Here is a 23,483-nt window from a genome sequence, read left to right on the forward strand (position 1 = left end):
CACACACACACACACACACACACACACACACACACACACACACACACACACACACACACACACACACACACACACACACACACACACACTTTGTGCATGTTGCTCAGATTGAGGGAATTATATCACAAGAGACACCAGACAACAGCTCCCAGGCATCTCCTGGTCCCTGAAGTGCTGCTGCTCTTATCCAATATGTTTTGTCTGCAACAACGGTGTCTGAACATAGAAAAATAACATCATACCCTGCTGTTCTTTTTAGATACCTCACAAACATAATAATTAATGATCTGTAGCATTGAGACATCTGGACAACAGGTTCAACCCAGCTGAATGAAACGTCATTAACTCAGGCTGGATTCGTCCCGTGCGAAGTTTGAAACGGGGTGGCGTTTTCTTTTCTTTTAAAAGGGGAGCAAATATTCTTTTTTCAGACTGATAATAAAATTCCAACACTCCATTTAAAAGGACTGGTAGTAATGTATGAAGGACGCATGCATTCCTCATGTTTTATCCCTGAAAGCTAACAGAGCTGGATCAAGTCTACTTAACTGCTATTAGAGGAGCATTATAAAATGTGGAGTGTGTGTGTGTGTGTGTGTGTGTGTGTGTGTGTGTGTGTGTGTGCGTGTGTGTGTGTGTGTGTGTGTGTGTGTGTGTGTGTGTGTGTGTGTGTGTGTGTGTGTAGTCGAGGCCCGAGGACTGCAGCAATGTGTGGGCTGTTGGGGTGGGGTTAATGAGCTGTTCCGTGACCTCTGTCACCCTTCCAGATCGCCTCGAGGGAACAGGCTGAGACAAACAGGAAGACAGGGTGACAACAAGCCCGTGGTTGTAGTCTGCCTCCTGCAAAATAGTTGTAAAATAAAAATAGGTGACATAACCTAAAACATTTTAAAAGCAAACTACACCTCACCTAGGAAAAAAATAACTAAACTAAAACTAAAGTATTACAAAACATTCCTGTTTCCTTTTCCAAGTACTTGTGATTTGCAATGACTTGATTATTTCTATGTTCAGATAAAATAAAAACGTTACGGTTTTGGTTCAGGAGTTGAATGGGTGTTTGTCCCTGTGTTGGACTGGAGACCTGTCCAGGGTGTTCCCCGCCCCTCGCCTGGCGACGGCTGGAGAGAGCAGCCCCTACGGCCCCCTAGTGAGGATTAAGCAGGTGAGAAGATTCTGAGTGAGTTTGAATGAATGAGTGAGTAAAATAGTTTTCAATAACCGTAGCAACACTGCCACCTCCTGGTGAGATTGGATAACACTTGATCAGCACATGATTTTGTAAATATGATCCAGTCCCAGAGGCGTTCCAAAGGATCCCACATCTCCATAAAACTAATGCAGAAAGATTTTACTAAAATGCAAAGTGTTTAATAAAATAAGATTTAAAAATTTAAGTAGCTTAAGTTTATTTCACACAGTCAAGTCTAAACAATGTAGCTTGAAATGTAAAAATAACGCCTCATAAAATGTGTTTTGTCATGTTTACATTAGGAGACACAAAAGTCCACACAACAAAAAAAACTTTTGCAACCATTGTTTTTAATAGAAACATTTTATATTCTTTAAACCAGACAACCAGATGCCAGACATTTTGGGATATATTAAAAAAAACAAACGGAAAAAAAAGAGGACACAAAATGGAATCATGGTTTGTGGATTTAGTGGTCTCATATACAATACTCTTTCTTTCTGTTGCCAAAAAGTGCAAATTCTCTCAAAACATAAATCACCAATGTAGCCCCTGCAGCTTCAAAAAGATATGGACTTACAGATCTCTATTTATATAAAACAAAACACACACACACATGAAAGTAAAGGTGTTTAAACATCCCCACTGAATCACACAAGGGGAGAAGTGTTTTGCTGCCCTCTGTGGGTTAAAACAAAAACCAGAAAACATAACATGTACAGTATGTTACATGTGGCTGCGGTCCGTTCACTTAGTGAGCAGGTATTCTGCCTTTGGGATGTGCTTGTGAAACACAAAACGGGGCGTGGTCAGCTTAGCAACAGACAGAAAACACACACCGATTTGGGCAGATGTTCTCGGTCTTGTGTGGTTCAGTGTAGAAACAAACGTTCAGATTTGAGAAGCTCTGCCACTTTAAAATGTTCACAAGATTAAAGAACAAAAACTAAAGACTTGTAATGATCACAGTTACAATTCCATCTATAAATAGTAGACTCTTACTTCTCTCCCAAGTTTAACCATTTAATGAGCTACTGAATGCTTATAATGATCAATATTAGTCTTCACTTTACTGCAGTGATTGGGATTTAATTGTGGTGGACATTAAGGCCAAAATACTTTTCTGTGCTGATTTGTGAGCAGTAGTCATTTTATAATCATTAAGCTTTATTCAGATACCAGATCCAGCCGTTCCCCTCGCAGAGTTAATGCAGAGCCAATCCGAGGCGGATATACCGCTGCATGTTTAGCATTCAGCACAGCCAGAAAGCTTTGCAACTGTCACACAGGTTTCTTCAACAGGAGAAAAACTCAAATGACCTTTCTTCCAGCAAGATGTGAGACTGAGCAGAGAGCAGGTGGGTAGGGGTTTGACCTGTGGTCTCACCCGTCACCCACCATGACTGTATATCTTTGCAATAACAAGTAAGATGATAGAGATTTGTTGCTTATGTTCAAACAAAGGCAGATTGAGCCATCTTCCATCTAAATACCAAATTTTCAAGTTTTTCTTCAGTTTTTTCCTATATATATATATATATATATATATATATATATATATATATATATATATATATATATATATATATATATATAATTTTTGCATTTAAATAATCATCTGTACTAAAAAACATCGACAGGAAAAAGAGCAAAAATTGATCAAATAAAAGCACACAAATTTTAAAATGGCCTTTTCACAAAGTGCTTTTGTTACAATCACAGAAGCTGAAAAAAAGGCAGTTTGAAAGCGCGACAGAGAGAGGGCGTTTTTTAGAAAACGGTCTGTCTGTTGCAGGATGGTGAGACCAGACAGACAAATCAAAATGTCAACCATTTACTCTCTTCATGTCAGACTCGCATCCCTTTACACCTGCCAATAACTCCAGAGTGGGACTCACAGTATGAAATCATGGAATGTATCCTAAAACTGGTTGAGGTGACAACAAACTGAGTTTAATCCTCCACTGCTAATCCATTCCCTTCTCCCTCGTGCCGATTCCTCTCCGCTCCGAGGATGTACGATCTCTGACCAAAGACCGTTCGGCGGCAAAGATGGATACTCAAGAGAAGGAGAAGGGGAGAGCAATAGGGGGAACAAAAAGAAAGAGACCAAGCAACCCCTTCCCTTCTGTGCTTTTCTCATCTTTGAAAAATGGCTTTTTCAAACTTTTAACAAACACTTTACTGGATAAGTGTCGTTGGTCACGGTCACTCCACAAAAAGGGAAGTGCTGATGCTTTTATCTTTGTAGGGAAGCTTTTATGTTAAATGTTGGTTTTTACAGAGGAAACTTAAACACACTTAACGGAGCAGAAAGTGAAACTCAAATGCATAGCAGTGCATTTCCACCTGAGTAGTGCCCACATGAAGACTAAAAAGATCAGCAGCAGCCTCTTTATTTTTGCATTTTCTCATATCTATGGAAACCTCCTTTGTGTTATTGTGGCCATGTAGTAGGTTAGGTGAACTGACACGAGACTGTTACTCAGAAAACAGCTGATCACTTGGGCTTTTTTAACTCGTCGCTAAACAAACATAAGAAAAGACAACACTCAGCCTTTTCTCTTTGTTTGCCAGCTTTGCATCCCCAGAGACCGACGAAGACTCCAAGTGCAAACTGTCTCCACTTGGCTGAGAGCAGCCAAAAGACTGAAGCCTGCCTCTGAAGGACCCAGGGCTGTCTGTGCAAGTGCCAGAGCCACGCTGCCCAAAGTGCCATACTGCATACGCTGTGCTCAGCTTGCGGAGCACCAACAGCTTGCGGAGCACCAACAGCCTGATGGGAAGTACACAGAAATCAGGTGTGTAGAACGATGACGAAGCAAAAGCAACCAGTCCCTTTTCTACAGCCATCAGTGCCCGTAAAACAGTCGCTCTGTCCTGCTTTGTTTGAATATTTACCGCCATCATTATCTTAGTCTTCTGTTTTGTGGCCTTCGCAGATAGAATGAGCAAGAACCTTTGATTAAAAGCACCAGAAAAATTAAATCTCGAGGTCAGTTTTAGGGGGAAGAATGCAGTGAAGTTTGGAGACGGTGGCCTGTGTCAGAGTAACCTTGGTCTGGAGCTGAGGCTGGAGACGTGTTCGAAAACAAATTTTCCAATCTTTAAAAATAATTTGGTCAAAAATATGGCAAGAAAAAGCCTTTTGGGTGAAAATAATTTCAGAAAAAAGGTGCAAGATTAGTGGCTACCCAAGGCACCCCGAGGCCCTTACACAGACCTCAGCCCCACACACACACAATATGGAAACATCAAACACAAGCGTTACACTTCCCAAACAAGGCCACAGTCAATTTCCATGTCAGATCATTTGAATCTTCCAATTTAGCAGAGATGAAGACTATAAAAGAGTCTTTAAGTTTTTAATTGTTAACAGAACATGTGACAAACATCCCATCTTCAAATTTAAGAATTTGACACAGAGTCACCTTCTCAGCAAATACGTGCCATCTGATTATGAACAGCTAAAACATTTCAAGTGTTTTCAGAAAAGCGTCACTGCCTGTCTATAAGTGTTCATTTTAAAGAAGATCTAATATAAAAAATATTTGATTTTATCCATGGTTACATTGAGTATCTCTTTAAGAGCCTTCAGATTAAATAATAATTAGTAGCTTAAAAAGCCAAGTGATGAGAATGAAAGCAGTGTTTTTTCCTGCTTTGGTATCTGTTAATGCTGGAAGTCTGTTTATTTCTGAATATACTGTACATGATTATCTTTAAGAAGGGACTGAATGGATTCTTTGTGAGACCACTGAGTATTGACCACACTGCTCTGCGCTCGCAGGCCTTTCTGAGGTCTCCCGTCCATCTCCTATAAGCCGGATGAGGACATTTAACATTAGTGCAAACATTGCTCTCTCAGCTAAAGCACCAGGTTAGTGCCATTAGGCTTTTTATCCATAACCCCACCCAAGCACCCTTTTCCCAACCCTCCTGGCACAGCATCCCAAAAACCATGATCCCCAAACCCTTCCCCAAAACGCACGCATGCTAGTAAACTCACAAGCATCCACACACAGCCATGTAGGAAATAAAACAGCTGTAGCACAAGTTGTTTTAAGGAATAAAAAACGCATTCAGACAGAAAAAGCTATTCATCTTTAAACCTTTTATACTTTTTTTCACAAAAATATAAAGAGTGAGAGGAAGTGAACTCAAGTAAATATCTGTTTGGTTCCAAACAAACTTCTGCATATGTAAGACGAGGGCATCTGTGGCATAGTCAGGGAGGCCCAGACTGGATAAATTACAGACATAGTTTCTGTATCTCTAGTCAGATAAAGGATAAAAAGCTTTGGTTTTTCAACAAAAACATTTGGGAAAGCCTTAAATGTCCAAATTAAGATGGCTCACAGGTCCAACCAGGTACAAAATCTGCCACATTAAGACAAAGTGGATTAAAGCAGTCCAAGTACCACAACAAACACAGATCACAAACGAGATAGACATTACATTACTCAGCTTGCACTGGTCTGAAAGTCAGAGTTGCTGTGCAATAACAACTCCCCTGCTTTAAGTAAAAAACGACAAACCAAATCTTTTAAGACCTATAGACAACCCCTGGCCATGACCAGTGAGGGTAAACAAGAGCTATAAAACCTGTACCAAGAGAGCAGTGAAACGAGCAAAGAACTGTCCGATGTGTTGTTTTTTCAGTGTGGTATTTTTGCTTCCGTGGTAACGTGGACCCATTATCATTGTGGTTCCTGTGAGAACTTGTGTAGTTATGAGAATAACTAGTGAACAGATGGGGGTAGACACAAACATGCATCTCTCATGGTTGTCCTGAGACCCTCTAGCCTGTCAGCCAGCAGTGCATGCTTGTGCATACTGCAGAAACAATATGTATACATATAGACACATTGTGCCCTTTCTCTTTGGACTCCCTCCTGTTTCCATCCTCTAAATAAGACTTAAAGACAATCACTAACAGCTACTTTCATGTGCATTCAGTTGCATGTAATAAACTGAATATGCATCTCAGTGAACGTTTGGGGTTTCTCTCCTGGAGCCCTAAACTATTTTCTCATTGGCTTGGGTTATAAATTATAGACAGACAGAAAAAAGGAATGATCTAATTTGCAACTGTTTTGTTTCAAAGTACCCGTTTTGTAGACAAAAGTGCCCTCTCTCATAACAAAGTGCATACATAACCTGCCTCTTTCCAAATAAGGTGCAAAAGGACTGATAGCTGAACTACAGCACCACCACATAATTTACATTTATGGGAGAACATATGCGCACAACCGCTTCAACCGAAAAGCTTTGGTGTCATCAGGCTATTAAAATCATTTGGTCCCTACCGGGTCTTAAAATTAGACAAACTACTGTCCAGATTTGTTACCCTGTAACAAACCTCAAGACTTCTGGAACAAAGTCTTTTGGTCAGATGAGACCAAAGCAGAGGCGTCTGGCCAAAGGACCTGACTTAACACAAACACCTCATGCTAACAGTCAAGCACGATGGTGGAGGGTTGATCATTTGGGCTTGTTTGGCAGACCATTTGATCGTTAACTTCTAATGGATACAATGTGCCCTGTAGCAAGATTTCTCTGCTTTGACAAATTAATCAACACATCGCCTTCTAATATTGTCCATCTACTACTCTGTGGATCAAATCATTCCTGAGCCAATCTAACAGCTGAAAAACAAATGTGTCTGCCTTTTAGGCTAAATTTATTAATAAATAAAAAACAAGTCATAATATATGTTGATGTAAATTTGAGGTTACATCTATCCTAGTTTGAGACCTGGTAATGACCAAAAGACTTAATTTCTGATACAGAAAACTTTATATATTAAAGAGCGTGTGCTTACTTTAACCATTGTCGTATTAGGTGGATGGGGAAGGAATAGGGGTGTTATCATATGGACGTTGTCTTGACTGAAGGGTTAACGCTGGAATCTGAGTAACAACTTTCTTTTTTTTTTCTAGCAAATCCAAATCCATGCAGTCACTGACAATATTCAAAGAGACAAGAGAGCTCTGGTGTTCTACTCCTCTCTACCTGGACCCAGTGTGTGTGAGAAACAGAGAAAGTGTGCTGGGGCTGGCAGCTCAGGGTGCATGTTTGAACAGGCTGTGGCTGACTCACACACTGATGATGTGGCCAGAGGGACCCTGGCTGTCTCATACACACACATACACGTGCGCACACACACACACGCCCACAGGCAAAAAACACATGTACATGTAAACACGCTCTCACAGTAAACTGCTAGCACCAGGCGTCCTCCCCACAGTAACACCAGGCTCTAACATAATAATATCCCCTCCAGGCTGGTTCAGGGGCATTAGAGGACTACAGAGGCAGGGAGAGGGAGAGAAAAGGCTTGATTTGATCCCCTCCTGCCTGGAAACGTGGCTGAGCTGGGGGAGATTATTTTTTTGGAATGCAACAGACATTGTGAGATCCCCCTCCCCTTCCCTGGCTCACCTCCCCCATCAACCAGCTGCAGCTGCGCTCATATTTGGCCTCCCAACTTGGACAGGTATTTATTGCTCTCTCCATCACACAGGTTGTCTTACGGTTGTGTGGTCCCTAGGGCCAGGAAAGATTGGAATAAGCATGATACATACACCTTGCTCTCACTCCCTCCCCATCACCAACCCACTTCCTTTAAATATATCCTTCTCCTGCTCTTTTGGATATCTTTAGTAAAGCTGTGCAAACATAAAAAGGTGCTCACAAATCTCTTCTTCGTACTATTTGTCACTCTCACTCCCTGCCATTCCTTTAACCTGCGGTTGGTTAAGTGCTACCCGCGCCTCGTCACACAAGGGCAGATTCCGAAAAAACTGCGCAAAGTTAAGCACATTCATTCATTCATTCATTCATTCATTCAGCATTCTAATCCTTTGGGCAGGAACTGTACATGTCAAGTGTTAAATGTTATGATGAATGGGTTATTTTTTTTCTCTCACTTTACCAACGGAACATTCACACAGTTTATTTTCGTCCACCCGCGAGTCTAACTGCGTCACAAACGTGACAACCCTAAGAGGAAAGAGGTGATCAGCAAGCACACCTCAGCAAGAAGATGCCAATGTCATGTCACCATATGCACACACGTGTACAATTATAAAGTGTCGCGTACCCAAGGAACAAAAAAATTAAGACAAATCAAAAGGGCAAAGAAATCGCCGACCTTGCAGGGTTGTGAGGGATAAGAGGCAACATAGTAAAGCCCAAAGATGCATTGAGAACAGTAGTGCTTCAAAAACACAACCCCTTCACTCCTCATATTACCCAAGTTCTGCAAATGGCGAGCCCCCATTAAAGTGGATTCGACTCAAAGGGAATTTGTTTTTAAAAATACAAACTATAGATTATGACTTTTTTTCTTCTTTTTTTAAGAGTAAGTAACACTTCAATCAAACCCTTGCCTGATTCTTTCTGGAACATTTAGAAAGAGCGAAAGAGAGAGAGAGAGCGAGAGAGAGAGAGAGAGAGAAACTGTTGCATCAAAACATTGGTGAGTTTTTCTTGCATATACCATATAGTGGAAATGTTGTTTCTATGGTAACTGTACATCTCAGAACTGCAAAAGAATAGAAAAAAAAGGGATTTTCACTGGAAAGATTTGTCCTCGCTTCACTCGTACAGCAACCAGAAGGTGCATGACGTTCACCTTTCTTAGAGCTTGAAGGCTGTGAGGACAAAAACCAGTAAAAACCTAAACCAACTGCATAGTTGCTTGGAGTTGTTGCGTTTACCATACATTTGCCCAAGTACATATGCCAATGTAAAAAAAACATCTAATATCACAAAGAAAGGAATGGCCCAGAAAGTGGGCGCCATGGGTGGATGATTTGAAGCGTTCTTTGCTCTTTCACAAATATACCAAGTGAAGTGCTTGCAAGTCTACTCAGTTTCCTAAGTAAAAGGAGAAAGAAATATAAAGATTAGATTTCTGTGACACCCTGATTTGGTTTTAAGAGGAATAGTTAGTTGTGTTATTTTTAAATTGCCTTTGCGTGATTTTTTTTCTCCTCTGTTCACTGGCCTGTCTCACAGGCTATGCAGAGTGACTATGGCGTCCAGCATTGTCCTCGTCCTCCCTGCAGTCTCAGGGCCCTGCATCTCCTGCAAGAACCTGCAGCTGTGGACTATGTGCACGCACTCCAGCAGCACCCTCCACCTCTGCTGCGGAGGATGCTTCAGAACTCCGTCGTCCCTTGACTGTGCGAGGCCCAGTCCCGGCGTCAGAACTGGGGCTTAGAAGACTTTGGGGGACCTCCAGGAGTCCCGGCTCTCTCACCCGAGGCTTCCTGCCACGGCGGGAGGGGATGCCGTTGCAGCCATCCTTCTTAAGGTGACGATGCAGATGATCCGAACGCACAAATGTCTTAAAGCAGCTAGAGCACTGATAGGGGCGCAGGCCGGTGTGCACGCGCATGTGATTCTTCAGGTCGTAGTTGTGAGCGAAGGCAGCTCCACACTGTGTACACAGGTAAGGCTTCTCTCCGGTATGCTTTCGCATGTGAACCTTGAGCTTGTCCTGTCTGAGAGGGAGAAAAACAAACACAGCTTAAGAACACACAGACACTAGAGTCAAAGGAACACGAGGATCCGCTCACTGCTGTTTGAACATACATGAGCTTTATGCCTACATCACCACTCAGGTTATTACGAACTACATCATTTACAAATGCACCAGTTACTTCTGAACTTACCGGCTTCCACACATGCAAGGATTATTTCAATGTGCTTTTGGATGAATTCATGATTTCATAGATCTCATCCCAGTCTATGAAGATAGGAGGTCCAAATGTCGAGCGGCCATAAACGTTACATTTTTATCTTTGTGACTGCTATCCCGAGCAGAACTGCAGAGTGGCACGAAGGCTGAACGTTCACTGCGACAGTTGGCATTTTAGATGTTTCTCTTAATTTGAGGACAAGATAACAGATAAAAATATGTTTTGTATTTTTTCCAAAGGAAAATAACAACTTCATTGTCCTGTGCTTAAGACACATTTCTCTGTAAGTAATGACTAAATATACTTTGGAACTTAGCTACATGATCAAATTCACTTTGGAGAAACCAAATTAAAGAGTCCCGCTGTCCCAAAAAGTATGCATTTCACGGAAATTAATTTCAGGACAAAAGAAAACCAAAACACAACTTGATTTATCGAAATTTAAAATGAATCTCATTACGTCTCGAAACTTTTCTTTCCAATGATACCCACCGCCTTCAGTCAACTTCACTTTATCTGGCTACCTTGGCCTTCATCTGACTCCTGTCCTTCCTTCCCCCCTCCAGCCTTTACTATCGCTCTGGCTCCTGAGATTTTAAATCATCTAACCTTCCTCCACTGAGCGCTCCTAAGCAAGTAAGTTGGGACAACTTCATTTCAACGCGCACACACACACACTATACTGCAAGTGCTGTGTAAGGGGATTAGCTGTCATCCAAACAAATAAGAAAACCCACTGCAGCCCTCGTGGGTCTGTACAAAGTGTTCCCTAAATATAAGAAATTAACAAAGACCAATATGTGTAGATAAAGAGAAACACACACGCAAACGCTCAGGCTGAAGGACTCGAACAAAGCGGCAAACTGACAGAGGTGAATTATTTAAAGGACAGGAGTGATTTATTACCGAGCAAGGCAAACCGTTAACCCTGATCAAACAGGATTAAGATTACAATGCCCCCTTCTCACTGCTGGTCAGATGTAGCTGAGGGGGAATTCAGAAAGGTCTTCCCTGGCTGTCCTGACTAAAGAGGTGCTGGCTATTTCAGGCTGAGACCATCTATTTCCAGCACAGGCCTTCCAGTTAATTAATTAAAGCAATGATTTCAAGGAACAAGCAAGACTTCTGAATTAGAGGAAACCATGTGCAAAGATGTCCCCTTCTGTTGTTTGTCCTCTGAGTGGATTTAAACTGAAAGGTAATGGGAGTGACAGCCGGAGAAAGGAGTGGAGGGGTGAATGGTCCTCTGTGGGCAATAATCAACAGATCAAAAGTTCACATTATACTGTACTGGGATCAGAGCACCATCCAGGGCCTGTAATCCCCCTCTGTATCAGAACACAGCCCTTTATGGCAGCTTTCCACTAGATAACACCACCTTGGCACGGCCTTCATTTATAGGACCCCTATGTTAAAATCCCAGGACTTTGCCATGAAGGCTGTGGCCATAAAACAGACCTTTATAACAGTCCAGCCCCGTCCCCACAGCGGGGACACGAAACATGCCTCTAAAATTAGTATTCTGACAACAAAGTGATCTACTTAGTGGCTTGTCAGGCCATGATCAAAGTAAACATTTGGACACTAACTGCACTGGCCCCTTAATGCAAAGCTAAGGTGGTTAGCGCTAATACTCCAGCTCTTGGCTTTGTGGCGTTTCCCCACTGCTGGCCGGTTTGTCTCCAGTGCCAAGTCCAATACTATTAGCACATGTGACATGAGGTAGTCTCTTCATCAAATGGGCTTACCTGGTAAAGCGCACTTTGCAGATGGTGCATTCATAGGGTTTCTCTCCAGTGTGCGTTCTGATGTGGCGGGGTAGCTTTCCTGCTCCTTGAATGACCTTTGAGCATATGGGGCACTTCTGGAAGGCTTTAGAGCGCATCTTTCTCTCTCCCCCACCTCCTGCAGCCCCGTTGCCCCTCTCTCCAACCCCCCTCTCTCCTGCTGCTCTGTGTTGGCCCGTACTACCTCGTGATACCCATAGTGACGGCATTCCCTGCGTTACAGAGGCAGAAGACGCATCTTCATGCTGCGTGCTGCTAAAATAATTCAAGTAAAATTCCATATCTGGATCGTCCCCATCTCCCTGCTCCTCCCCGGCCGTTGTTGACTTTTTTTGCCTCTCGATGGAGTCCATCATTTTTTGTAGGAGAGCACTGGCTGACCCCCTCTCACTCGCCAGGTCCTCTCTGCAACCATCCAGCAATTTTATGTCCTGCTGTGACTCAGGGGGGAGGTAGAAGTGGTCATTCTGAGAAGGAGGATAGTATGAAGAACCCAGGTGTCCTCCATTGCCCTGCACTGCCTCTCCGTCTTCATCTTCCTCTTCGTCCTCGTCGTCCTCATCTGCTTCTTGTGTGTGAGGCTGTGACAAAGCAAGGGCCAGTGGGGAGTAGTACTCACTGAGGCCAGCAGGAGCCCCATTGGTGGGGGCACTGCCGTTACCGTGATTAAAGTGTAAGTGTGTGGGTAGGTCCCTGAGCTCCGGCGTGCTGCAGCTGCTGCTCCAGTGCGCCCCTCTCTGGAAGTACTCCAGGTACTCCCGGGCCCGAATCCGGTTCCCCTGCTCCTCGACTTCTCTGCCCTTTCCCTCTCCATCTCCATTTTCGTCTCTTCGCTCACTGCCCGCCTAGACAGGACAGAGAAGAAAAAAAAGTTAATTTATATCTGAAGAAGTCCTCGTAAATCACAAACTGAACGGCAAAGACTAACGGAGATCTCTGGAATTTTGGAGAAAATGAGTAAAACAGTCCAGCTAAGAGTAACTGAATAACAATGATCCAACTTTTCATTTGAATTTTAAGAAACCCCCAAACAAAGATTGACATTTTCTCAATAATGTGATGATGACAACCATTTGGGTTTTAAGCTTCCAGGCACAGCTCACCGCTGCTACACCAAATCATGCCACCGAGGAGCTGAGGTGTCTGTAGTCTGTGAAAGAGCATGCTGTTCTTCCACCAACACTCAGCATGAGTAGATGCTGAACTGACCTCGAGCAGCGAGGCGTATTATTGGCAAAGAGAAAAGCAGTGATTTAAGCTTATTAAATGAAATTTAGTCCTACAAAAAACCCACGAGATCTGAACCTGCTAGTTACAGTACGTCTCGTGATTCAAGCCAACATTCATCAAACATGAGTTTTAGTTCTGTAGTAGTGTTGTACCGGCGGGGAGAGCACTTTGGTGTCCAGCAGGTGAGTGCAGACGTCCTGAACAGGTGAGATCTCCAGGAGGTGTGCAGCAGCGAGGATGTCAGCCACACTGTTTTGACTGACTGTCAAAGTCGCCGTGTAGGCAAAGTCCAGCAAAGCTCCCAGAGCCTCCGCCGCCACAAAGTCGATGCTGTAGATGTTCTGCTGGTCGGCGACGGCCCCTGAAGTGAAGAGCTTGTGGAAGTAGGAGCTACAAGATGCCAGGACGGAACGATGAGCTGGAAATTCCCGGTCCTGGGTAACCAGGAGCACGTCGCACAGCAGCCCACTGAGCCGCTGCTTGTTCAGGCCGCCCAGGATGTCTGCACTGTGTTCTGGGAAAGGGATCCCCACAGGACCTTCCTCTGTGTCTCCTGCTCCTCCTCTCCCTCCCCCACCACCACTGCTCGCTATCCCACGGAGCCGCCTTCCTCCTCTCCCGCTGGCCCCTGACGACATCTTCCACCAGCCTGCCGCCGAGCCGCCTAGCACAGCCCCCACCCGTGTATCCGTCCTGCCGTCCGTCCGTCTGCCTATCTGAAGAAGAAGTGAACGAAAGGAAACGAGACAAGGAAACGGGATTAATATATTTGTTGTTGATGGGGAGAATAACGACTATTCTCATTTTAGTAACCCAAATGAAAATAGTTACAATGAAAATAATTAAGAATCACCTTAAAAACACAAAAAATTTACAAAATTTATTTTTATTTGCACCTTTAATAATAATACCCAATTAACTTCTAAAACTCTTTCCATTTTATTTATACATGCATTTACTGTAATCAACTCATGCAAGTGTTCCTTTAATAAAAATGTCCACTTTCAAATAATCTAAACCAGAATACTTCATCAGGATAATTTCATTAAAACCAAGAAAAGAGAAAGTAGGCTAAATTTTCACCACCTGACCTTAAATTGAACTTTGCTGTGAATATTTTACATTTTCTTCCTTTCAGCTGACTTGGGAGCCTTGAGTAGCCACATGGTGGTAGCGTCACATTTCTATTAATCACTCCTCAGATTTTACTTTATAAAGATAATAAAATGTGCATTAAAGACTGGCAGGAAAACTGGTGGACGGAAATTTGCCGTCTTATAGCGGTCACCATTACTGAATAATTTCACTCAGCCTTTTTGTTTGAATAAATCTAAATGAGCGTGTGATTCACAGGTGAGTATAATATTGGTGTGCCTGCTTCCTCGTTTACACAACACACCTACGGAAGTGTGCACACACGTGCAAGAAATCAAATAAGAGGTCATGGAGGACAGATAAGCTGAGGGCTGTGGGGATCAGAGTGCACGGTGGGAGCTGGGCTGTGCAGCCTATGTACTCTGTGACGGTCAAGAGCAAAAGGAGCGACGCAATAGAGGTGGAAGAACAAGAGAGGAGAGGTGGGTGGGGTTGTTAGAACAGACCCTGTGGAGGAGGAAGAGAACATACAACAAGCTGCAAAGGGAACAGTAGTAAAGAACGGAGGTTGTCAATCCGGTCTGAGCTAGTTACCCCACCCTGTACTGTGTGCCAAGTTTGAGAAAAGGCCTGTCCCCTCGCTCACGTGTGTGTGGGGAATTAAAATGATCGACTGAAGCCTACGCAGCGAGAAGGGGGTTGGTTTCAGCAGAGCAGGACACCCGTCCTCGATTTCTCTATCAGCACACTCTCACACAAGTAAGTACAGTACAGGGACATCAATAACACACAAATCACACACACACACACACATATAAATCACATACAGGTCACCCGCCTGGTCCAACTCTCCTCCCCCCTTCGCCATCTGCCAAGCAGACCCAGCAGGGGGCAAGGCTGGGTGGTAGATGCATTAAATACGTTGGTCTCTACAAGATTCAAATTACATTCCTTTCAATCAATCTTCTTGGTACGTCTGCATGCTACGCCCCTCTGCCAAACCTGCCTAACCTGGCTGCCCCTCCTCTTCTGTACATGTTCACCTCTTCTGTTCCTTCTGCTGCATTTGTACTCGTGTAATCTTCTGTAGAAAAATGCATATCTGCATTCACACTTGCGATACGGCAATGTGCCCAGTTTGCCCACAGGTCATAGGTAAACAGTAGGGTGGAGCAGATGTGTTTTATTCCTGTTTGTCTCCTCATTATTTACTAAATTTGTCAAAAATTGATTAATTTAGTTAAATGCGTATAACAAAGATTACAGTTAGATACACAGCTATCTTCAGATGAGATAACAGCGCACATTTCCACATCTCTGGTACGTTTGATTAGCAGTAGACAATTTAATGGCTCCACTATTTATCATCAGTCACTGTGTCACATTAATCACTTTTGATAGGCAGCTGACTCTAAAGCATCTGAAAACACAGACTTCTACAAAGTTCCACTTTTTTTGTTTTACCCAGCCCCTTATCTGAATATGTTGGGATGAGAGATACGAGAAAAAGAACCAACACGGGAAGCGGGGAGAGCAGGGTGAGCTGGGAAAGAAGAGCAAGAGAAAGGGCATCCACATGGCTACCGGTCACGTCCTTCACAGGTGGAAACGGATCTCTGTGAGCCCATCCGGGCAAAACCCAACCTTCTTCTCTTTAACACTGAACTCCATGGCACCTGTACTGGACCAGGCTTTCCCGCACAGCACCCTATCACCCCTCCCCACACAACTGTCTTTGGCTGATCCCAGGTCATGGCTTTGTGAGGTAAAGACTGTGAGCTGAGAGGAGATAGAACACACATGCACAAACATGTGGACATGCACAAACTCGAGCCGGTGTCGGCAAAGCACAGAGGGACAACTCGGCATGCGAGAGCCACTTGTCACCAAATAAACCTGCAACGCTAAGGAGGAAACATGGTGCCCCAAACCTGATCCCGACACCTCCTCATGGCTCGAAACATTCCTTATCACTAATTCATGCCTGTGGGTGACAAGGCCTGCAATCTAGAACAAAGCAGCACTGCAGCTGTCTGTTTTTGTGGCGTTCCACTTTTGGGAAAGGGCCCTTCTCACAACGCTCAGCCCATGAGAGCCCGAGCCTGCTTTGCAAGTCAAACAACGGCTTCCGCACAGGACCGACCCATCCCATCTCCACCCTCATTACCTTTAACTCATCTGTGACATCTCTTTGCCCCTTTCCAAGCAGCAGTTTCAGATTTGCAGTTATTGCAGTTGACTGTGTGTCAATATCTGTGCAAAGACAGTTGGACCCGATTTGCTTGTCACTCAACAGACGAGCACATGGCAACGGACTGTGATAGGAGCTGGTAAAAGTGGTTTTTGTTTTGGCTGACATGCATCATCTATAAAAGCCTGCAGAATTTCCACTCTTAAGCATCTCTGTCTTTGCCTGACACATACCAGTCATTCCTAAACACAAAGGAACAAACTGTTAACGCTGCGTAACCTCAGATGACTTTCAGACATGGAAATACATTTTTGAGATTTTTTTAGGAAAACATAACCAAACGTAACCTAAAAAGCAGCATTTAGATGGACTGAGCTGAATGCAAATGTGTCCTCCCCTTCTTTGCAACTATTATTGGAAACCTTCCACACATTATAAAATATGAAACTTTGCTATTAGCTCAATCAAACTGAGAGCACATTTAAAAATGTATCAGATGACCAAATCATTGACTTTTTAAACTTAAGACAAAAAGGGAACAGCTTTTACTTTTTGCCACGATTGTACGCGAGTAACCAGATCATGCTATCGGAGTCTATGTTCTAAACACTGTAGAGTGTAGCAGCTACTCAGCAGCAAAACCAAAACGAAGCTAACTACCAAACGCGAAGGTTAAACAAGTAGAACAACTTTCTCGGCTGTGTGTTCTTATCAATATTATAAATAGACTACATTTTTTGTGTCTCCTTTTCTCATTTAATTTTCCAAATCTCCACAACCATAGGGTCTGAAGTTGCACTAAGATGATATTTCAAGATAACAGAAATGGGAGAGAAGTAACAGTTCTCAGGAAAAGAGGATTTTGAGCAACTGCCATGGCTTAGTGACTCATCATTGCCCAAAGTGGAAGGAAACCTGACTGGCCATATTGACAGTGAAGCAGGAAGAGGGCAAGTGACTGATAAAACTAAAGTAGTAAGAGCTGGTGTATTCCTGGCAGTTTTCACTAGAAACTAACCAGGAAATGCTGCCAAAACAACAGACACACAGCCTGTGAAAAAGGTAGTGGGTGAGTCGGGGTATTAAACTCACAGGCTCACTCGTAACTCTGGAGCACATGGCGTGGCCTAGGAATCTGGCTCAGATGTCAATGATAAACTCAAGACATCTTATTCAGGTACCTGGTATAACCTGCTACAATAAGAGGAAAGGTAACAGCCCACCGGTTGGGCAAGGTTTACTGTGGGAGAGCTGGCTGGGGAGGGGGGAGGTGACACTGTTCGTACGGTACGTTTTGTACTACTACCCAGCTGCTGCTACGCTTTAAAAAGGACTCGCACAGAGTTAATGAGATTTTCAATCTCACAGAGCAAATATCACATTTAAGAAATAAAAACTTTATTCTTTCATTTTGTTTAACAGGTAAAACTACGCTTTTAATTTGTTTTTATTAAACCAGAAGCACAGGAACTATTTTTAAACAGTTGTATGTTTGGTTTAAGAGATCAAATCACAAGAATTAAACACAGAGCCCAAAACAACATAATTAGCAGTCTCATTTGACATACTTGAATTTTATTTAACCGGATGAGTTTAATATGCTCTGCTTTGTATATAGCTGGTAATCTCACTGGTCTATGACTGCTGGTGACGAACTGCAAACAGCATTCATGAAGGAGTCTCCAACATGTCTCTAAACATTAACAGGGGTTTTTGTTCCCTCGTGATTTGCAGGGGCTTGCATGTTAAAAAAAATCTCCTGGTCAAATGTTGTCTCAAAGTAGTCAAAGAGATGTCTTATGCTTCAAAAACCCATCTCCAGAGTGAGAGCGAGAAACGTGGGGCAACTGTTGATTGCAAATGAAATTAGGGCAAATTTTGACAACAGATTTTTTAACAAAATTAGCAGTGACATCATATTCCCCAGAACAGGCCACAAACAAAACTTGTCATAAGTGTTATTTGGACAGAATAATTGAAAATTTGAGTGAAAATTTGCATATTTGTGTCTCCAGCTAATCATTAACAGGGCTCTTAGGCCTAGTCCACACGTAGCCGGGGTTTTTAAAAAACGAATATCCGCCCCTCCAAAAACTTGCATCCACACCACCTCGTTTTTAAAAAAAAAAACTCTGTCCACACCCGTACATTATGTCGATGGTCCACACGTACCCGGATAAATACGTTGTTAAGGACATGCCAGACCTGTAGGCGGCAGTACTTCCCCCGTTCTTAACCTCGTCCTTCGTCTGTGGTCTTCCGCAAGGAGCAGTAATTCTGCTTGCAAAAACAAACAAGCAAAAAGTGCTTGGACAATTGATAAAGCGAGCGCAGCTCTGAGGGCATCCATGCTGTCGGCTAGTGTAAACACAGGTCACACACGTGATGTCAGCATTGTTTTTGTCGCGGAAAGTGACGTTGCGGACCTTAAAACTCCGGTTTTGTCTGTCCACACGCAGACACCCAAAACGGAGAAAACGCAGATCTTCACTTTGGCCGGAGTTTTTAAAAAGATCCCTTTTCGTGTGAAAAAACTCCGTTTTCGTGTGGATGATGTAGAAAAATATCGACACTTTGGCAGATCCCCGGCTACGTGTGGACAGGGCCTTAGTTTGGGGGTCAATACATCTGCACAGTGTGACATCAAATTGATTTCCTCCTTTTGTCCTTTTTTAATATGCGGTGATAAAACTTCCAAATCTATAGACTACAACACGACAGGTGTCTCTTCTTGCCTCGCTAAGTGTTTTCTTGAACCCATTAGCATGTGTTGACAACCAGGAAGTGTAACAAGACCCACATCCTCAGAAACACCCCTACACCCCAACACAGAGGTCTCCAGCTCAACTCCAGCTGGCCAGTTGGCTGGTTAGTCAGCGTGCCCCGGCTGCACCGCTCTGTGCATGCACGGCGAAACGGGGAAAGAGGACTTCCTGTGAGTCTCAGGCAGTCCTGTAACAGAACCCGCTCTGTTATCAGATGACCAGCTCTCTGCTTGCTTGATCTCTGTCCCTACTGTCTGACCCTTCTCTTCCCTCACTCTCATCTGTCGCTCTCTTCTCATCGTTGCTCCACGTCTGTCTAAAAGGCTCTGCAATGCTTTGTATCCACCACAGCACCCACTTCCCCTTTCCACTGCTGAGGAGGCAAAGCTGCACGGACCCACCCACCTTCCCCTGTCTCGCCATGCTTTAATGCGACCCACACATCGTCTCTCTGGTTTCTTTGCAAACCAAGTCACTACATCAATATGCAGACAACGTCAGGCTGGTCTCATAACACCCTTCCTGACTGTTTGGCCTCTCTCCTTAAATGAAACAAGCGTAGTACTACAGCATTATCATTAGCATAGCAGTAAATGTATATCATCACAAAAAACCTACAAAATATACTTTAAAAAATCCTCAGCAAAAATGAGCTAATCCAGCTTTCTTAAAAACATTCCAGGCCTCACTCTCTTACTTTAATTTGATCAGGTTGTGTTGGCCTCTCCATAATAAATGTCCCAGAAGAGAACAGAAGAAGCCCCTTTAACTCCCCCTCGGTCTTCAGCATAACAACAGAAAAACAACAGAGAGGGGTCTGTCTTGTCTAGCCAGGCTGGAAGCCGTGGTATACTAAAGCAGCTGACCAGGGGAACCAAACATTAGGGGGAAGTGAAGCTGCGTTCACTAAAGGAAGAGACTAATTCGCAAGACATTGTTTCAACTTTTTACACCAATATCTTTTCATCTGGAAAAGCAACACAGAAAACCATCTTATCAAACACAACAAAACTCCACAATATATCATTTTAGCACACAGACAAGACTTTAGGCAAACATATTATGACAGCTACATGAAATCCACTGTACACTGCCAACTTTCTATTCCAAAATAAAGCCTCAAACTGCCACGGCGACATCACACAACCTGTCCTCTCCGTCTGCCTCGACCTGCTAGTTTTGGGCCAAAGTGGTGTAGGCACAAACATGCAGGAATATCAAACTGTACTCAGCCTTACCGCCAAATTGATGGGTGGTGTCTTGGACCTGCCCACAGTCACTGAAGTCCCCTGCAATTCCCCTGGAGTCTATTGTTGGTAACACAGCATGGGTGCGCACAAACACACTCACACACTCACATGCAAACACATATGGCGTCCTAGTTTAACCTCTTGCTGGAATTTACTGGAAATAACTATATTTTTCTCCCATAGTAAAGCCTAAGACGTTGCCCAGAAGGAAGCATCTGTAGCAAACAATATTCACCGTCAGTGGTAAATTCTTTGACCTTACACTGAATGACAAACACCTGATTTATCTCCGCCTGCTAAACACTTTCCCAGCAATTGGGCGTCTTCATGTGCTGTGCTCGCCGTTTACCATCCCCATGCCCGCATTTTCAAAAAAACGGGTTCAACAAGTATGCAAAGCCAAAATGAAAAAAAAAAAGAGACAACAACGTGCATCTGGTTGTTGAGGAAGGCAGTAAGGGTTGCTGTGAAGCCTTTAAAACACTGGCCATATAGCAAGCACTACATGGCGGCAGGCGAGATTAGAATCTACTTTTGACAAGATGCCGTGGGGTCGGTGCGATGAGATGTCATTAGGCTGACGGTGGTTTGGATAGCTGAAACCAGTCTGCAAGTGCGTGCAAAGTTACCATAGCGTAAAGTTTTTGGTTTTAAAGTTGATTTGGCGTGGACTTAGCAGCTTAGTGGAATTCAGTTCGCTGTATCACATATTCTACTCATAAGGAGAGGACATATTTTTAAGTCTCCCAAACTATTACTCAACAGCATGCCTGTGCCCTGGCAGACATCGCCATCGTAGTTTTGCCACAGCCTTGCAAACTATCGATGCAGTTGTTTGTGAATTTATTTCACTGCCCACAAAGAAGCAGCAGTACAGGATGTGTTCATCGGCCCACTCCACCTTTTACAGCATCATGTCACTTAATTAATGCCACCGGAGAATAACGTAAATACAGTTGTACATCTTGGCAGAAATTAAACAACACAATGGTGCTTACATGTCCAGAGTTAAATATTCAGTGACATGTGAATAATCTATTATGCTATATTGTTTATATTTTTTCCATAGTAATCTATGCAGCGGTCTACAATCAGCAGTGACCTATTTGCCATTTTCTTTCTTATCTGCAAGTGGGTCGAGAACTCTGAACTCTGTCAAGCCCCTTGTTTCTCACCCTCCTACGCCAGCACAGTGGTAATTTATTTCCTCTCCTCTTTTCTCAGTCCCAGTCAGTGTGTGTGTGCGTGTGTGTGTGTGTGTGTGTGTCAGCAACTGTGTTGCGGGCCCTGACTGCCTCCCCAGCTTGCTTGTCCAGCTCTGTAGCCTATGTCTCTGGGCAGGGCTGGAGCATTACCAGGCAGGAAACTTGTGAGTGGCCCTAGTCATGCAGGCAAGCCCTTGCCTGATCCTATACAGACACCTACCCCCCCCCCCCCCCAGCCCCCATCATCCCATCCACCACCACCCTCTATTTTCAGCCCACAACTCAGCTCCGCATCTCCCCCTCTCATTGGTTTCACAGCAACTCACTCACCACACCTCCTCGACGGGATAGGCTGATGGCTCTTTCCTGCATGGCCAAGGGCAAGGCACTCTGGGATACAGAGTCTGAAACTCAGCTTCACCTGGTTCCCCGTCCCTGCTGTGGACTACGAGTCCCAGCTCTCTCTCTCTGCCCTCACCACCCCCACTCTCTCCAAGCTTGCTCTAACGTAAGCACTCAGGGCTGAATTATACACTACTGTGTTGCTAGCAGGCTGCCAGGTATTAAAGTACAGACCCACCATCAGACTGGGCACGGCTTCGTAGGAGAAATCTGATTCAGCTTCGGCTGTCAGAGCAGCACTGAAACATCAGAGGTGGGGTCCGTCATCACACACACACAGTCTTGTGACAGTTCTAAGTCCATGACCTAAATTGACTTACTCCTCTTTAACACCCCAGCGCCACAGCAATACGCCACACAGCCTATCCCACACCAAGCAGTTCAGACTCTCCTGTGTCTACAAGTTGTCATTCATTCTATCTTAGTCAACATGAATGTTTTTGGATCCTCCATCCCCCCCCCCCCCCCCCCTCCGTAGAACCTCCCTCCTCCTCCTCCTCCTCCTAAGTGCTTCCACCTGCCTGAAAAGTTAATGTTTTGATCACATCCTATAAACTTGATCTCAAGGTTCCCCAGAGGTAAAGAGCTCTACAGAGGAAGTGTTTCAGGAGGATCAAATAAAAAGAGGAACCTTGACATGGGACTGCTGCTGCGACCCCCCCCCCACCCTGCTCTCCTTTTTCCTCTGGCCCCCCTCCCTTATTCCTCCCTCTGTCCTGTGTTCGACAGGCCCAGGGAGGACAGAGGGGAGATGACAGGGTGCCTTTAGCTCACCTGCGATGGCCGTGGTGCTGCTTGTTGTGGGTTAGCTCAGCCCTCTCCTCTCCTCCTCTCCAGAGCTGCCTCTCTCCCTCTCACTGCTGTGCAGCAGCTTAAAGCCCCGTATGCGCTAACCAAGCAGTAGCAGATCAACTCAATTCCCTTCCTGGTTTCTGGAGGGCAAAGAGGTCCCTCCCTTTTTCTCTCTCTCTCTCACACACACACACACTCTCACACTCTCTCTCTTAAAGACACAGCATCCCCCCTCCTCCCCCCTCCTGTCAAGCAAAAGAAAAGTGGAAATGCCTCTACACTCTGAAGTGGACAGATGTCAGAGACACTAAAACAGAATCAGACAGCAATTATTAACCTGCTCCTGCCCACTCTGCTTTCACTCTGACTCCCTCTCTCTCCCCGGTGACTCTGGTGCGTGTGCTCTGAGGTTAAATTCAGCTGGCTGTTCTCACCCGCCTCATCTCTCACAGCTCCTTTCCTTTTTCTTTGCAAGTCGCACCCACCCATCCTATTGCCTGAGGTCATGGTGTCCCACCCCAAAAGCAAGTCTTGGCACATTCCTGCACACACAGTAGGGGCTGCCAGAACCCCCCCCCCCCTCTCCCTCCCATGATACACACTCTGGCTCTGCACCGTCCCTGTTCACAGTACCTGCCAAGCTCGAACAGGTGAGGACATAACCGAGTCAAAAATTTCTTCACCCACTGTGGGGAACGGCAAGTTCCCTCGTGTGAACTTACCGCAGTTCATGTTGCGCCACTTCCAAATGCCCACCCGCACACCCACTCAGAGAGAGAGCCAGCCATTGTGCCACGGAGTGGGATGGAGCACAAGATGTTGAGCTGCATCACCATCATGACTGGGTATCAGGTTATATATAA

At 44.4% G+C, this 23,483-nt stretch overlaps 1 protein-coding gene across 2 annotated transcripts; it reads right to left on the reverse strand.

The window, feature by feature from the left end:
• Positions 1 to 1,522: 1,522 nt before the first annotated feature.
• zbtb7a (zinc finger and BTB domain containing 7a) lies at positions 1,523 to 23,190 on the reverse strand. Of its 2 annotated transcripts, none has more exons than XM_015971541.3 (4): positions 22,603 to 23,190; positions 13,073 to 13,632; positions 11,652 to 12,535; positions 1,523 to 9,705 (listed from the first exon to the last, which is right to left on the reverse strand). In XM_015971541.3, exons 2-4 carry the CDS (start codon positions 13,556 to 13,558, stop codon positions 9,270 to 9,272), a joined length of 1,806 nt encoding a protein of 601 aa, XP_015827027.3. In that variant the 5' UTR covers positions 13,559 to 13,632; positions 22,603 to 23,190; the 3' UTR covers positions 1,523 to 9,269. The 2 variants fall into 2 exon arrangements, with proteins under 2 accessions (XP_015827027.3, XP_015827026.3); XM_015971540.3 differs by having other exon boundaries at positions 13,073 to 13,636.
• Between the last annotated feature and the right edge of the window lie 293 nt (positions 23,191 to 23,483).

This window comes from Nothobranchius furzeri, chromosome 8, assembly GCF_043380555.1.
Source record: "Nothobranchius furzeri strain GRZ-AD chromosome 8, NfurGRZ-RIMD1, whole genome shotgun sequence".
In the NCBI taxonomy this organism is placed as follows: Eukaryota; Metazoa; Chordata; class Actinopteri; order Cyprinodontiformes; family Nothobranchiidae; genus Nothobranchius; species Nothobranchius furzeri.